We start from the raw sequence: 17,938 nt of genomic DNA on the forward strand, positions 1-17,938 counted from the left end.
ACTTCCTTCTTTAATGACGTCACTAAAACAGTTTTTTGACTAACCTCCGCCCACAGGAATACACAAGAGTTGCGTTTGTAGAGTGTGTTTGTCGCCATGTCGTCGAAACGCTGTTATTTTCATCCCGCAGTCAAATCACCGGGTCTGATTCCGGCTCAAATTGATAGGGTAAAATTAAAGACATGTTTACAATAACACTGAGCGCGTGCATCTCCACGTTATGGTAAGAGGCGTGACCTTTCCGGGCACGGTGCGCTCAGAGCTGTCGAATCACAACACAGGAACTGCTGGCACAATCAGAACTCGTTACGTATTTCTGAAGGAGGGACTTCATAGAACAAGGAAGTCATCAGCCCGTTTTTATGACAGTGGAAACAGCGGTATACAGATAAGTAAATTATGTGAAAAATACTGTTTTTTTACACGCGAAACATGAACACATGTTATATTGCACACTATAAATACAATCAAAGCTTCAAAAACCCACGAAAAACGGGACCTTTAAAGAAATGAATACTTTTATTCAGCAAGGATACATTAAATCAATCAAAAGTGGCAGTAAAGACATTTATAATGTTACAAAAGATTAGATTTCAGATAAACACTGTTCTTTTGAACTTTCTATTCATCAAATAATCCTGAAATTAGCATATTAGAATGATTTCTGAAGGATCATGTGACACTGAAGACTGGAGTAACGATGCTGAAAATTCAGCTTTGCCATCACAGGAATAAATTACTTTGTGAAATATATTCAAATAGAAAACAGTTATTTTAAATTGTAATAATATTTCACAATATTACTGTTTTTTACTGTATTTTTAATGAAATAAATGTAGCCTTGGTGAGCAGACGAAACTTCTTTTAAAAACATTAAAAATCTTAGTGGTTCCAAACTTTTGGACTGTACAGTATAGATATATATATATATATATATATATATATATATATATATATATATATATATATATATATATATATATATATATAACATTGCTATTTTCAATTAGTAACTAACTTAAACTTAATAAAAAACTATATAGACATATTAAAAAATAAAACTAATTGAAATGGCAAAACAACAAAATTATTAAAACATTAAAATTAATTAGAAAATGTAAAAATATTAAACTATAATAGTATATCAATGTAACTTCAATAACTATGTCATGCTCTAATGTTTGAGCCCCAGGAATGCTATTGAGCATTGCTGTGTGGTTGTTAGGGTGTCCTAGGTGGTTACTAGGGTGGTGGCTTACTGACCCTTAAAGAGTTAGTTCACCCAAAAATGAAAATTATGTCATTAATGACTCACCCTCATGTCGTTCCAAACCCGTAAGACCTCCGTTCATCTTCAGAACACAGTTTAAGATATTTTAGATTTAGTCCGAGAGCTTTCTGTCCCTCCATTGAAAATGTATGTACAGTATACTGTCCATGTCCAGAAAGGTAATAAAAACATCATCAAAGTAGTCCATGTGACATCAGAGGGTTAGTTAGAAGTTTTTGAAGCATCTAAAATACATTTTGGTCCAAAAATAACAAAAATTACGACTTTATTCAGCATTGTCTTCTCTTCCGGAATCCTTTCCACTGAATTGATTCCATTGAATCCTTTCATCTGTCGGCGTTGGTAATGCACTTTTACGTCATTGTTTTTGGTGATTAGGACATCCGCGACATGCACACTTACGCACCATTTTAAAAATATAGCAATACCAAAATACAAACAATGTAGAATAGCTTGAATACAGCGTGCGTCTCCCTCAGACTGTAAACGAAGCTCGAGCGCACTACATAACACGTCAGCAGCGTCTTACGTCAGCAGTGTCACTACAGAGTCGTGAACCCGGATTGACAACAGACCCGGAAGAGAATACAATGCTGAATAAAGTTGTAGTTTTTGTTATTTTTGGACCAAAATGTATTTTCGATGTTTCAAAAACTTCTAACTGACCCACTGATGTCACATGGACTACTTTGATGATGTTTTATTACCTTTCTGGACATGGACAGTCTACCGTACATACATTTTCAATGGAGGGACAGAAAGCTCTCGGACTAAATCTAAAATATCTTAAACTGTGTTCCGAAGATGAACGGAGGTCTTACGGGTTTGGAACAACATGAGGGTGAGTCATTAATGACAGAATTTTCATTTTTGGGTGAACTAACCCTTTAATATTCTGATCTCTAAAAATGGCTTGGATCTATACTTCAATGTAAATCTATGTGAATTTTTGCGAATTTTAAGTCTGATCACTTAGAAAATTATAGCACCTTTGAGGTTAACCACATATGAAATGTGGATAACACTTTACAATAAGGTTCATTAGTTAACATTAGTTAACTGCATTAGTTAACATGAACTAATAATGAACTGCACTTCTACAGCATTTATTAATCTTTGTTAATGTTAATTTCAACATTTACTAATACACTATTAAAATCTTGTTAACATTAGTTAATGCACTGTGAACTAACATGAACAAACAATGAACAACTGTATTTTCATTAACTAATGTTAACGAAGATTAGTAAATACAGTAACATGTATTGCTCATGGTTAGTTCATGTTAGTTATTACATTAACTAATGTTTAACTAATGAACCTTATTGTAAAGTGTTTGCTAGGGGCCTTGGCTGAAACAAAACATCAGCATGTTTAAAACACAAATTAAAGCTCAGCTTGAGGAACGCATACGGATTTAGTTGCATTAACACAAAAAGAAAAGTGACTTTGTGCGCTTGCTGGAGCTGATAACATTAGTAATTTATGACTTTACACCTGTTTCTCTGCCAAGTCCACTGCTTCTATCTACATACCCAGAAAACTACCACAAAGGGACTTCCTGAATTTCATTTTCCTGTTACCCACCACTAACCCACAACCCCCAGAGCCAGAGGAAACAAAGGAAATATGCACTGTTGACCTGAGTGTCGCCTGTCTTTTTTTTTCTTCTGTTTTAGGTCAACACACTGTTTTTGGTTCTTAATAAGACAACGAAACTACTTCATATTTATATTTGAAGACCATTTATGCCTTTTACAATAGGTTTTGTGTGCATTAGAGGACCAACATCTGTTTAATGCATATAAAATTAATTCTTTACCAAACAGACAAAGCCTTTGCATGATTAAAACCACCTGTGGGCCTAATCGGGTGTCACATTTCCCATCTTAACAATGTGTCCTGGGTTGAAATAACGGTGCAGTCCTGTCGTAGTGATAATGGACAGTGAGCTGCAGCCAGACTGGATTGGCTCGCAATGCTTGCGCTTATCTGTGCGTAAGAGAAGCTCAGCGGTGCACTGATAACGCAGGTTGAACATAAAAAACATGAGTGTCAGGCTGTGATAAAAAGAACCGGTTACTTGCTACAGAACAACACCAGGGCAGTCTGCACTCTTAAAAACACACATAACTGAGCACACGTTGATCGTTTGTGCATCTTAATGCTGAAAGAGTCTTTAAAAAGTCTTATTATTTACTACTCAGTCCATTAGGTTGAGCATGCAATGTTGTTTTTGAGAAAATATTGAGCACTTCATGACAGCATGTCCTCACTCAAGCTCCTCCCACTAGTAAACAACACACTTTCTGATGCTCCGCCTCCAAATAGTAAAAGCGTAAACACTCTGTCTGAACATACTATCAGCTTATCGGATGAGATGCACATAACTGTCTATGGTGTCCACAAAACAGTTTGGTCGAAAAGCTCACCTGGAAATGTGGATACACCTTTCGGAACCGTTACACGGATAGTGATGTAAATGGATGAGAAAAATGAGGAGCGACAGATTGCAAGTTGTTTTCATGCTGTGTCTTGCTTTCGTCACTGCAGGAGGAAAAAGTTTTGAAAGAAAAGGTAAGAAATGTAACGGATTCTTTTAAATTGTATGACTAATGTTTTTTTAGTATAAAGTTACATGCATATTTCATAACTTTTTATTTATGCAAAGCTGAATTTTCAGCATCATTACTCCAGTCTTCAGTGTCACATGATCCTTCAGAAATCATTCTAATATGCTGATTTGATGATCAAGAAACATTCCTGATTATTATCAATGCTGTAAACAGTTGTGCTGCTTCATATTTTTGTGTAAACCCTGTATACTAACATTCAAAAGATTCAAAATCAGAAAAAACATAAATTAATTCAGAAAGGACATTAAATTGGTCAAAAGTGACAGTAAAGGCATTTATAATGTTACAAAAGGTTTCCATTTAAAAACAAAATGCTAAAAAATAAATATAATGCTATTAGAAATACAAAGTTTAAGCAGTAAAAAATCAACATTGATAATAAGAACTATTATTAATAATTGACCACAAACAAATTAATTTCGTTTTAAATTTAGAAAGCCATGCAATATGCTTGCATTTTATGTAATCTAAAAATTATCTTATATAATCTGTACTTTTTTTAATTTTACAATTTAGTAATTTTTTTTTTTATGCTTTGTTCAAAAATGAAAGAAAAAACATTTGTTTGTGTTCACCTTTGCTTTTGTACTCTGCTTATTACAAAATTAATTTACAGTTGTCTTTTGACAAAGCATTCAACTTTATATGATATGATTGTTCAGTGGCCCAGTTACTCCAAGACAAAACAGAGGATCCTAAATGTTTTGTGGAGGGAAAAAAGGATCTCACTTGCTTCTGGGAAGTGGAGGAAGAGAGGAATTTACATGATCGATATACCTTCATGTATTCATATGAGTAAGTGACTGGTTAGTGCTTTGAGGCTGATTAATTGTTACTATTATTTTTAAATTTTGTTTTGTGTGTTGTTACCAAAATTATCCTTAGAAACTGATACACTCACACTCACAATATTGTTTTTCTAAATATATTTAGTCTTGAAAGACAGCATATGCTATTCATATGTTATTTGTTTAGTTCAGCTGAAAATATCAACATTATTGCTTCTTTGTGTCTTCAGGAATGAGAAAAAGATGGCTTGTGTGGTTTCATCTCTGTCTTTACGGGCCAGTAACAAAACCGTCCTCTTCTGCAAATTCCCCCAAGCGCTGTTCTTCACGCCTCTTAACGTGCAGGTCTTCCGTGATGGCCAGATTCTCTATAATCGCATCTTCAACGTTGAGAACGTCTGTAAGTCTATTAAAACTTTACACAAGTAATACATTAAGGAAAATACTAAGCAGAATGCAGGTATAGCCCTCTACACATTTAAAGTTGGCATGAAATGGAAGATGTGATAATCTTTTCTTTGCTATTGTGATGTATATCTGAGTGAAACAGCTTCTTGAACACTGAATAAGTTGGCAAAACTCAAAAAAATTGAGGCAATGAAAGAAATTCAAAAGTTTAAGTAAGCAGAACTGGCAGATTTTTATTTTGTACTCAAACGTTTTAATTGTTCTTAAAGTCCCCTTGCAATCAAAATTTAAGTTTTTTAGCTTTTAGTATGAATATGTTAGCCTAGTTAGTTATGAACAAGCTGGTGTGTTCCAAAACAATGACAAAATTCACATTTAGGAGATATAAGCATTCAAAACTTATAGGCTCTCACTTCCGCTAAAATGGATCACGGATTTTCATGACATCACATCACACTTCAGTTTCTCGTCAAATCTTCTGTCCAATCAAATGCTCTCTAGAATCTAAAGTCCCGCCTCCTCCTACACTCGAAATCGGTCATTTGCTCACACATTTACTAGCTTCTACATTGTGAATGGCACATAGTGCACTATATAGAGAATTGGGAATGATTCAGACAGTGTAAATATGCGAATTTAATGCAAATGAAGTCCGTTTTCGCATTAGTGTCACATGAACCGCCGTAACGCGAGCAGTTTGCTCTGGTCCAGATACACGAGAGCACAGAGCGGATCATATGCGCGAGTCGGCAAAGACCACAAAATGTATCGAACCCATTTGAATTCTGCACAGAATGCTGTATATTAAAGTGATATAAAGGACAGTCGAAGGAGAAGTGGTTAGAGATTAGAAGGAAACTGAGGCTTTACCAAGCTCAACAGCTCTGGCCGAGCTGTGATATAAACAAAACGCTATTGGCTATTTTACAAAAGGGGCGGGGCTGTTCGATATATCGTCCTGTCTTTCTGTTTCAGTTGAAATTACGTCAACACATTAAATAATGCTGCACGTTCCAACACTCTTCAGTGGGCCTTTAACTTGAAATGTTTGAGTATACTAATTCATACATTCAACTTATGTAACCTCAATGTAAACATTTTTATTAGTGTAAACTTAGTTAGCTACAACAAGCTAATTTAGAAAATGCTAATTTGTTAACATGTTAACAATAGCATGGTAAAGCACTTGCTGAATGAGTGCAGAAATATAAAGATTTAACATACCTGCTCTCAAACCAAGCCGCATACACCACCTGATACCATAACTCTCCAAAAACCCACTTTAACAGAAACTCTTCTAAATTAGCAAAAAACATTAATCACTACTAAATCTCCCACTTAATATTAATTTTGCACAAAAAGAAATCCCAGCCCAATTTCAGTTAAACTTAAGATTGTCTAAATGAAAAGAAATCAGTTAATAAATCTCAAAACAATGAAACAGTTCGGTTTACTTAAAATATATCAGTTCTGTGAACTTGAAAGAAAAATTTATATTCATAAAAGTGAACTAATTTGTTTAATCTAAGTTTGTCCAACTCAAACCAATTAATTATTTTGAGCGTTAGGATTTACAGTGGATAAGAAAACCTGGAGGGTGGGACTTGGTTTTGTCCATGAGGAATTGATTGGATGGTTGTGGTTTGCTATTGGTGGATTTCATGTGGGTGACAGGTTGCCCCGCTCTCGCATCAATAAACATATCATCAGAGAAGAGAAGAGATGTCACTGCAAGAGGGAGGGGAAGTTATTTTGAAAAACAAGATTTGTCCATTTTGATTTCATGCTTATTTTCCAATGCCTTTTCTCTCACAGTACTCCTAGATCCTCCCAGCAACCTCACGGTCATGAGCTCAGGGAAGGAAGGGCAGTTGAACGTGAGCTGGCTGCCTCCTCCGCTCAAACACATGGATGACAGTATGATATATGAGGTCAGATACGCAGTGGAGGGAAGTCACATGGGCAAGGTATGTGTTCTTTATTATTTTCCATGAAGCCGAAGTATTGTGTTTCTTGTCGAAATCCATCAGTGAGCTGTCTTTTGAAGGTTGAGAAGATAAAGGCCAGCACCACACTGGTTTTGCGTGGCTTACAGTCCGACACCAGATACGAGGTGTGGGTCCGTGTCAAACTCGATGGCGTCGCCTACGACGGCTACTGGAGTTCTTGGACCGATCCTGTGTTTGCAGTCACGGTGCCAACCGGTACATGGATTTCAAAGCTTTTTGCAAGTGCATTCAACAAGTAAAACATATGAAAGCCCATTTCTGCCACATAAGACAAAAATCATTCTTTTTTAAACCATAATTATGATTATACTAAGTCATAATTATGAGACAAAATGATGAAATTCTGATTTAGTAAATTATGAAATAGAAAGTATTTTGAACTTAATCTCATAATTAGGGTTTAGTATGTCATAATTATGACTTAGTATGTCATAATTTTGACTTGTATCATAATTATGTCATTACAAATATTACTTAGTATGTCATAATTATGACATTTTATGTATTAATTATGACTTTTATTTGCCAAAGAATTATTTTTTTCTAATATTGCAGAATTGGGCATACTAAGTCATAAATATGAGATAAAAAGTTAAAGAAATTGACATAAAAAGTCATAATGACATAAAAAGTAAAACATATGACATAAAAAGTCGAAATTATGACAAAAAGTTGAAAATTATGATTTAAAGTCAATTGACATAGAAAGTCAGTTTTTATCTTATCCTTTTGACTTTTTAATCTCATAATTATGATTTAGAATGTCATAATATTGACATTTTATCTCATAATTAACTTAGTTTGTCATAATTTCAACTTCTAATGATCTAATTATGTAACATTACAACTAATAATCTCATAATAAAATCAAAACTGTGACATACTGTCATAATTATGACACTGTAATACATAATAACATGACATAAAAAGTCATTATTATGACTAATATATCATCATTTTGACTTAGCATGTCAATTTATTGTCAATTATGTCTTTTTATTTATTTTTTATAGTTAAGATTTGCAAAATCATGATATTTTTCTACTGTGGCAGAAACTGACCTCCATAAGAACTCAATTCAAATGTACAGTATTTTAAGTCTTTTCAAAGTTGCTTTACAGAAATTCATGATATTAATGTTTACAATCTTCATGCCTTACAATCACATTTAGCAGATTAGAGCTGAGTAATAATATAGTTTACATTTTGAGATGATACAAGCAGTCAATCACTTGAGATTTGCTATATAGTACAAACAGTATCACCCTACCATAGACATCAGTGTTTATATCTGAACTATAAACTTTCATCCCAGTACTTCTGTGACAATATGAACATTTGCAACACAGAAATAAAGATAATGTATGGTTAAAAAGACTGTTTGAGAAGCTGTTTCATACCTAAACATGACAACTGCTCTCTCTGACTCAGTGGCAGCATGAACACAGATCTGAATCTTCCACTGCGATTTTGTCAAAGGTTTAATAGACACAGGCGAATCGGTGTCATTTAGGAACGAGGAATCATTTTTGTTTCTTTTTTTTTGTAACAGACATGGATCCACTGATTGTGTTACTGGTGCTTTTCATCGGATTGATCCTCTGCCTGCTGTCCCTGACTGTGATTCTGTCCCACCACAAGTCAGTTCTCACAAATACACGCTTAATGAGAACATACAATACCATATTGTTATTATATAATGTTAATGATAATCATTTCAGACTAACAGTAACCCATTCTCTAAAAGAGAACATTTAACATTTTTAGAAAACTTCACATGCATTAAATTTGCAGACTCAATTTTACTACTGGGCAGATATAATATGAACAAGTGAATAATGAATCAATTCTGTGATTATTTTAGGTTTCTTCTAAAGAAACTGTGGCCTGATATCCCCACGCCAGAGCACAAGTTTCCAGGTCTCTTCACAGTCTACAAAGGGGATTTCAAGGTAATTCATGCATGTTTCCAACTGTACATTTACACGGTACCATGTGTAGTTTAGTATGTTTTAACAAAACTGACAATAAATGGTTTCCAAATTGTGTGGTAAAGGAGTAAATGAAAAATTATATAGCCTACGCTGTAGAAAAGAAAAAAAAAAATCATTCACTCAACTTAACTTTTTTAGTTATCTTTTTACACTGACTCAGTTGAGTTGTATTTACGTAGAATATTAAGTATGTTTAACTTGACAAATTAATGTTGTTTGAACTTATAAAGTTTAGTACTTTTTTAAGTTTTCAGCACAAACGTTTTTTGTTCACTCAATTTCCGCTGACTTATTTAAGTTTTAATTACTTGACACATTTAGATAATTGAGCTTATAAAGTTTAGTTGGAATTATTTTATGAAAGTAAGTCGAAAGCTTAATTGGAAAAAAGCTGACTGGGACTGAAAAATCACTGAAAAAAGAGATCATTACTAGTACTAGTACTAACTATTCTGTATTTCCTCGGCCATCAGGAGTGGATGAGCCAAAATAATGGCAGCATGTGGGGAAGATCAGTCCATGTGTACACGGAGGAGCTTCCTTCACCTGTGGAGGTTTTGTCCGAGGTTTCTCTGACCAACTACAGTACGTCCCCGAGAGAGGGCAGAAAACCTGCGGAGAAGGAAGAGGGGAGCGAGCGTGCGGATTCGGGATTAATGGGAGGATGGCGAGAACCTCCTCACGCTCAGTGGCTCATGGAGCAACTGAGGGCTCTTCAAGAAAACCCAGAATCGTTCTCCCAGTCAACGTTACTCCAGTCACATGACACCTATGTCGCTCTCAATCAAAACTCCCAGCATGTGCAAGGAGATACCGAGCGGCAGGTGGACGATGTCTTTGAAGAGACCTTACCGCTCCAAACACTCTTTATCACCGCGGGAACGTCGTCTTTGAGCGCCTCGCACTCCGACCTCGGCTCGCTCCCGCAGAGCTCGGGTTCGGGCAGACTGTCCTCACAATCCAGCTTCGAGTATCCCAACCACACATGGCCCCCCAAAGGGCCGGGATATGCCTATATGGCGGTCGCAGACTCGGGGGTTTCCATGGACTACAGCCCGATGAGCTCGAGCAGCATTGCGGAGCTCGGGAAACACGGGATCTACACCAATGAATACAAAAACGAGATTTTTGGCCACAAGTGGCCGTTCTCCTGTCAACACATCGAATCTGGATACTGATACTACAAATTTATTCCAGGATCTTACCGATTTCTGTTTGACACATGATGTTTAAGGGCATCTGAAAACACTAGGATCTTTCAGGAGAAAAAAAAAAACATTCCATCAGATGAAATAAGCTAATATTATAGCATTACTATGGCAGCTGTTAATGAAACATTTTAGTACAGTGTGTCACTAAAATACCATTCATTTTTAATACATTAAAGGATTAGTTCACTTCATAATTAAAATTTCCTGATAATTTACTCACCCCCATGTCATCCAAGATGTTTTTCTTTCTTCGGTTGAAAATAAATTAAGGTTTTTGGGAAAAACATTCAAAGACTCAAGAAAGAAAGACACAAACATCTTGGATGACACGATGGTGAGTAAATGATCAGGAAATTTTAATGCTGAAGTGAACTAATGCTTTAATTAGTGGCACTTTCCACAAAAAGGGTTTGCTTCAATGTCCCTTTAAAAAAAAAAGCATTACAGGCTAAATGTCTGCATTTTTGTAGGGAGAAATATTAAATACGTTTCATAATTATTTAATATATCATGAAAAATAGGACATTATAGGTGCATAAAAAAATCTACTCTGAATTATTGAATAATACATATTTTGTATGTATGCTATGGGTTTGACATATGCTGTTGAATTCAATTGTGGTAAAAAAAAATAAAAAAAAAATAATAATAATTATCTATAATATCTATAAACCAACTTTGTTACCCTTTCCAGCATAATTTATATATATATATATATATATATATATATATATATATATATATATATATATATATATATATATATATATATATAGAGAGAGAGAGAGATATTGGTCAAATGATTCAATCATTTATATATATATATATATATATATACACACACACAAATCAGTTTTAAACTGTAATCAGATGTCACTAAATGTATTTTACCCCCCTGAGCTTGATTATCATAATTAAGCATCACATTTAAAACACTGATAAAAAGAAAGAAAAGAAAAAAAAAACATTGTTAACATAATGATTTTTTTTCAAGTCTAAATTTGTCTTGTAAATTGTACATATATATTTTTCAATGTAAATAACACTTTTTTTTACTCTGGTTTTGTGGTTTAAGTTACAGCAATATGTATCTTTCGGATCTGTAAAACATTAAAGCCTGGAGGAGGATGTCAGGCTGAACAACCATTAGACTTTATGTTATGTATACGTCTGTTGAGTTATATGAAGGAAAATCCATCCATCTGTTTCATGCTTTATGTCCTTAGATGCTGTGTTTGCATTTGGATAGTTCTTCTGGTGCATTCTGGGAATGCTGACCATTTCTCTTTAAGTCACCATGACATTGTTGGCATTTGCAACCCATTTCACTTTCATAATGTGTTTTTCTGAGTGGGACAATGTAACGCAGATATAGCAGGCAGACTTGATTAGATCGTGAACAGTGGGCGTTCCATACAAGAGTTTGCTGTAGATTATGGAGGACTACACCCTTCCTGAAACACCACTAGCACATCAACTAAAAAATAAAGCACTTTGTACTTTCAATAATATATTACAAGACATTTTTCAGTTCTGTTGAATAATGTGCACTGCTGAATCATTCACAATTAGACCAGGAACGTGTACTAATGAAGTCCATTCTGATTTGGTGTTGCCATTAAGGTTTGTAATATGCAGTATGCTCAAATTACTGTACAGAACCTTTTACTTTGTAATAGCAGTTTAGTTTGTCAACATTTCTTTTTGTGTTCAATATTCTGTAATGCATAAGGTTAAACCAAATCTGTTTCTAATTTCTGAACAAGTTAACCAAGATGATTTGTTAATCCATCTGTAGTATGGAAACTACACTCTTAAAAATAAAGGTTCCAAAAGTGGTGCAATTGAAGAACCATTTTTTGATTCCCCAAAGAACCTTTCAGTGAAGAGTTCTTAAAAGAACCTTTTTTTTTCTTAGTGTGAAGAACATTTAATAATCTAAAGAACCTTTTGTGGAATGGAAAGATTCCATGGATGTTGAAGTTTCATCATGGAACCATCAATACCAATGAGGAACCTTTATTTTAAAGAGTGTAGATGAAAAGCAGAAAATGTTTCACATCCTGTCTATCCAATGGTACGATCACTGAGTGTTTTTCTATTTCATAATAGCATTGGCAATACGATTGAAAGCCTATTAATCAAGTTTCTAAAATAACTATTCGTCTTTTGCTTTTTTTATCAGCAATAAAGCTCCTGTTTTTTTCTAGAATGAAAAGGAATTGTATTTATTGCATAAACAGACGGGATCTCATCCATTTCAGTGAAGACTTCTCATTTACACTTGTGTTATGTGCTGTTCTCTGATGTCTAAAATGAATGTATTTGTGCATTTTCACCCAAAAATGAATGAATTATGTGTAACAATGTATTTTGAAGAATGTTGGTAACCAAACCATTGTGGTGACTATTGGCATCCATTGTATGGAGAAAAATTAAACAGACATTTCTCAAAATATCTTCTATTATGTTCCACAGAACAAAGAAAGGTTTGAAATGACAAGGGGGTGGGGCCTCTAATGAAATGGCTAGTAAAATAAATGAAATTTCCTAGTTAAATTAGGAAAAAACATGGAGAAGAACTATTAAAGTGTGAAATAGATTGATTTTGGTTAGAGTAAATAATTGTAAAAACCTAAAATGAAGTACTAAAGATACCCTGGTTTTAGACCACAATAAATGTAGAGTTGGGCCTCCTTTTGCAGCCAAATAGCATCAGTTCATCTTGGGAATGACAGATTCTCTTACAGTGGCCAGAGGGATTTTGAGCCATTCCTCTTCTAGAACAGTGTTCAGGTCACCATGTGATGCTGGTGGAGAAAAAAGTTTCCTGACTCGCTCCTCCAAAATACCCCAAAGTGGCTCAAAATATTTAGATCTGGTGACTGTGCAGGCAATGGGAGATGTTCAACTTCACTTTCATTTTCATCAAACCATTCTTGCTGTGTGTATTGGTGTATTATCATTCTGATACACAGCACCCCCTTCAGGGTACAGTGTTTGAACCATTAGGTGCACACAGTCCCCCAGAATGGTTCAGTAGTCGTGTCCATCAAACACAGTAGGGAATGACATGATATTGCAGCCCAAGACATCACTGATTCACCCTGTGCTTCACTCTGGGCAGCAAGAGTCCAGGGGTTATGCCTCTTTGGAGCTTCTCCACACCATAACTCCCATGTGGGAAAGACGAAGATGGACTTATCAGAGATGTTTCATTTGCACTGTTGACACCAATGAAACTGACACTTGGCATTGGCACGAGTGACCAAAGTTTTGGCTATAGCAGCGCAACCAATTAATATTGACTCCTAGCTCCCGAGGAACAGTTTTGGTAGAAGAAGGAGAGTTGAGGTGTGCATTTAATTCTGCAGTGAGTTGGGCAGCTGTGGTTTTATGTTTTTTTTATACAACCTGGGTTAGTACCTGGACAGACAGCAACAGGTCTGGGGGGGGGGGGTTCCTGGGACAAATTGTTCTGGGTAATTTTGGTGGAAACGAGGCTAAAGGCTTGCTGTCTTGGTCACAGATGAGCCGGTGAGATGCACACCCAACATTTGTCTTCTTTTGAACTCTGAACTCAGTGAAGATTGGCCACCAGGCTATGCACATTTTGGCTAAATCCCAAATGGCACCCTAAACACTTGCGGTCTTCCTACAAGTCCGCAATTTCATGACGTAACGCCGCTTTGACTGTCGGGAAGAAGTCTGCCGCGGAGAGAGCAGAAGACACCTAGTGCAGGCTCAGCGAAGGCTTGCATCGAGGGCGCATATCGGCCGCTTGTGAGCACCCTTCTAAAGCCTAAAATTGACAAATGAGTCACCCTATGGCCTCGTGGACTTAACAGACATGCACACGGCAGCCATTGTAAGTCCACAAGACAGAAAGTGCACAGAAACGTGCCATTTGGGATTCACCCATAGGCGGGAAACCTCCAACACTATATTGGTCAGTGTTTCAGATTTATTGTCCAAGCCCTGTAGATACACAGATGATGCTGTGAGCCTGTAAGATATGCTGCTGCTGCTCCATAATTAGACAAATCCCATAGCAGATCTTGGCAGGTGGAGCTGGGGAGGTGGAGGGGTTCAGAGGAACTCTCATAGCTTACAGCAAACACTGGACCAGACTATTTAAATGTTGAGCAAGCAATCTCATTGGCTGCAGAATCAGCACAGGCCAATCAGCTTGCACCATGTGGGGTTAGAGTTAGAGATTAGAAAACGGTTGTTAAACAAACGTTTTCGAAACTGTTTCGTAGGTTTAAGTTAATGCAAGGGTTTTAATTAAATGCAATGTTATCAACAGTAAACAAATGACAGTCTGTAAATAAAAAAACATAGTTGTTTAATAACAAATTAATGCTGACATTTTCTTTTCAAACTTTAGAAACTATTTGAATGTATCTGTATTTAGTCAAAGTTTGTTACTTTGTCAACATTACAAGTAAACACCAACATTCCTATAAATCAAGTACAGCCGGTTGAACTGAGAAATAAAAATAAGTTACAGTACATTGGAATATTAACATTTTATTTTCCATCTTCACGTCTCTCATTTTCCTGTCTGCTTTTGTCCTGCTGGTTCAGAATCTGCTGTTCTCCAATGATGACTGGACGAAACTCCACAGCACCTCCTGTCTGCAGCACCATGTGCCACTGCTGTCCCTGATGGCCCAATGAAGGACATGTGCCTGACAAATACACCTGCCACTCGTTCTGCCCCGCCATTTCCTCCAAGGTGCACCTCACCTGCAGGTAACGGTCCAGTACAGAAAGGAGAAGATCAGGGGCTTCACTGTCCCGGCTGCCTTCACATTCACTCTGAAAGGAGACCATGACCCTGCACAGGCCCTGTCCATCTGCTCTGTTCTGCTGGATCTGTGTCAGAAAAGCAGCGGTGTCATGCAGGAGGGCCGCCACATGGGCCACAGGGCCCAGGTCGTCCTGTAGCAGTCCGCCTTGAGGCCCGTGTAAATACCGCTCCAGACCATCCACAATGATCAGAGATGGAGGAGACGCGGCCTCGGACGCCAGCTCATGAAGGGACGCCACATCCTCAACGAGCTCCTTCAAAGTCTTCACATACACAAACTTCACATTCTGTAAGTGAAGATGCATGAAAACATGAAATAGGTGACTTTTATTCAGAACAAAATATATTTGGCTCATTAACCTTGTAAAACCTAAAATAACAGCAAGAAAAAAAACACCCTGATTTTATTCAGAGTCCCAAACTGAGGAAAAATATGCTATTTGCAGGGGAGTGGTTTAAGCGTTTTCAACCCAAGCCGTCAAACTGATGTCATTAGAGAAGGGGCACCGTTGCAGAGGGGAGGAGCATTTTCAGATTTTGATTAAATATTACAAAGCCAAAAACTGCACAACACCGGCACATTTATTTTTCCACTTGAAGCACTGCTGACAAACTACCTTGTAACCAATCACGTCAAAGTGCCGGCGGGCTTTAGCATATCATTAACTAGGACCACTCTGAAGCAAGGGAGTCATCGTGTAACATTAGCAACACATTATTAGCTGTTTGACAACGTAGTCAAGCAAAAGGCTAATCATATTAATTAACATTTTGTGTTAGGGCTGCACGATTAATCGCATGCGATTGTCATGCGTGTCTCATCAGTAAAGCCGGTTCTGTGATTAGCGGTAAATGTCCATCACCTGCTTTCAAATGGAGCGGCACTTAATATACAGAGCCGTAGTTCGCGGACAAGCTACGCAATATCGCGTTCATAATCGCAGATGAATCGCCTTCGATTCATCGCATGAATCGAGACACGCATGACAATCGCATGCGATTAATCGTGCAGCCCTATTTTGTGTCCGACGTTTTAAAAAGCAATCCCATTGTGCAGCGTTTACCTCAGTAAGTTGACCGAGTGGATCTGAGATCGTGCAAGTGAGTGGAGGCGGGGCTAATTAGCATTCACAGATCCACATATAGCCCCCTTAAAAGTTTGTAAACATTGCAACGTTTCCTGGTGGGCGGGGCTTAGCTGGAGGCAAAAAGAGGCGCTGGACGCAATGTTGACAAGCGTAAGCTAGCATGTTAAACATGGATGCAGAAGAAGGTTCAGAACTGTCCGAATATGTACAGTCACTGACTCTGCAGGACCGTGACAGCTATTTTTGTAAATTAACTCTTGCGGATGGAAGCAGGCTGCCTGACCCGTATGCCATACGGCCACGGGAGTGGCATGAAGGGAGGGGACATGTTCGCTTCACTTACCCTGCATCCCAATGTGCATACTATCCACTTTATCCGCCCTATATAGTATTGAATATTACTAATGTCACATACTATTTAGGATGGATAGTATGCACATTGCGTGCGTTGTTCACACTTGTAACTCGTGGCCATGAGAAATAGATGTCGTTCCCTCAACATAATGAAGTCATGGCCACGAGATCGTTTTGCTGAGGTAACAACATCCTTATGTCGTGGCCTCGAGATCATATGGTGAGGGAACGACTTATTATCACGTTCCCACTAATCAATATGTTGTGGCCACGACAAAACTAAATGAACCGAACATGTCCCCTCCCGGTCACCGTAGTTCCTTCTATTCTGGCAGCCAAAAACACAACAAGATGACATTAAAACCTCAAACTTTTAGCGCGTCTGCTATGAGTTCTTCCTTATGTTTTGCCTCCAGCTAGAGCGGTGACGTCACAGTGACGTAGGCGATTAAGGGGTCTATACTAAAGTATACATGGATTACATTCAAGCTATTTTAAAGGTATTGAGACATTTTTTTTTTTCAGGAATAAACGTTTAAATATATAATTTTGGTGATCAAAGATGAGTTTAATTTTTTTTTTTTTAAATGTGTAAAGAATGTATCAGATGTTTTTTAGCAAACTTTTGACCATGTCGATAATTCGTATTTCTGACTGAATTATCATGCATGAATTATCTTGACGCTGTTCAAACAAACTATTTTCATTACCTTCAGACTCTCTAGTTTTAGTCCAGGAACTGAAGCCCTCAGAGAAACCGGCAGAGACTGAAATGGAGTCTGTGTGAAAAACAGCACTTTGAGCCCCAGATCTGTGGCAGCTGTGACCGCGGCTAGAAATAACACTGATCTACTGATGTTCGCGTCCCCAATCACTAACGTGTTGCTTTCTACACTAGAGGGAAACGGTAAATCACTCGTTACACTTCCTGATGCAAATCGTCTAAAAACGACTCCTAAAATATCAGCCATTATAATTTGCGTAAAATGATTGATATTAGCAACTATTCATTTGAACGTGAGTACAGCAACAACGTGAAAGTAACATGCATCATCATCATATCCCGCGAACTTGACGTCCCACTGCCTTCTGTTGGAACGACGCATCTGATTGGCTGTCATAAAAGAGAGCTCACGGTTGATTGGTCAAATCTATGTGTCGGTTCAAAAACAAACTAAATGATCCTCGTTTTAATTTCGAAAAAATGATATATTTTGTCCTAAATTTCACGCGTTATTCATCTACAAAAAATATTAATCCAATAAAAAACTAAATAAAATCAAATAAAATGTAAAAAAAATCCACTTCCTTTAAGGCTACACACAGCACTTCCCTTTAAGACA

General features: G+C 36.9%; 2 protein-coding genes across 2 annotated transcripts; one reads left to right on the forward strand and one right to left on the reverse strand.

Annotated features, from left to right (window-relative positions):
* The first annotated feature begins 3,488 nt into the window (after positions 1 to 3,488).
* Positions 3,489 to 11,041, forward strand: epor (erythropoietin receptor). The gene is made up of 8 exons (XM_048180733.1): positions 3,489 to 3,868; positions 4,590 to 4,722; positions 4,946 to 5,115; positions 6,939 to 7,090; positions 7,171 to 7,327; positions 8,685 to 8,772; positions 8,997 to 9,084; positions 9,600 to 11,041. The coding sequence occupies exons 1-8, from the start codon at positions 3,778 to 3,780 to the stop codon at positions 10,302 to 10,304; spliced, it is 1,584 nt and encodes a 527-aa protein (XP_048036690.1). The 5' UTR covers positions 3,489 to 3,777; the 3' UTR covers positions 10,305 to 11,041.
* A 3,627-nt stretch (positions 11,042 to 14,668) lies between these two features.
* swsap1 (SWIM-type zinc finger 7 associated protein 1) lies at positions 14,669 to 17,917 on the reverse strand. Its single transcript, XM_048180758.1, has 2 exons — positions 17,306 to 17,917; positions 14,669 to 15,440 (listed from the first exon to the last, which is right to left on the reverse strand). Exons 1-2 carry the CDS (start codon positions 17,564 to 17,566, stop codon positions 14,871 to 14,873), a joined length of 831 nt encoding a protein of 276 aa, XP_048036715.1. The 5' UTR covers positions 17,567 to 17,917; the 3' UTR covers positions 14,669 to 14,870.
* Between the last annotated feature and the right edge of the window lie 21 nt (positions 17,918 to 17,938).

The sequence above is a fragment of the Megalobrama amblycephala genome, linkage group LG1, assembly GCF_018812025.1.
Source record: "Megalobrama amblycephala isolate DHTTF-2021 linkage group LG1, ASM1881202v1, whole genome shotgun sequence".
NCBI lineage: Eukaryota > Metazoa > Chordata > Actinopteri > Cypriniformes > Xenocyprididae > Megalobrama > Megalobrama amblycephala.

Excerpts from the sequence above, each read along its gene's own strand:
- swsap1 (XM_048180758.1), bottom strand. The coding sequence starts at position 17,566 with ATGGCTGATATTTTAGGAGTCGTTTTTAGACGATTTGCATCAGGAAGT. Across the intron at positions 15,441-17,305 it reads TAAAACTAGAGAGTCTGAAG|AATGTGAAGTTTGTGTATGT; the intron begins GTAATGAAAATA and ends CTTCACTTACAG.
- epor (XM_048180733.1), top strand. The coding sequence starts at position 3,778 with ATGAGAAAAATGAGGAGCGACAGATTGCAAGTTGTTTTCATGCTGTGT. Across the intron at positions 7,091-7,170 it reads AGGGAAGTCACATGGGCAAG|GTTGAGAAGATAAAGGCCAG; the intron begins GTATGTGTTCTT and ends TGTCTTTTGAAG. Across the intron at positions 9,085-9,599 it reads TCTACAAAGGGGATTTCAAG|GAGTGGATGAGCCAAAATAA; the intron begins GTAATTCATGCA and ends CTCGGCCATCAG.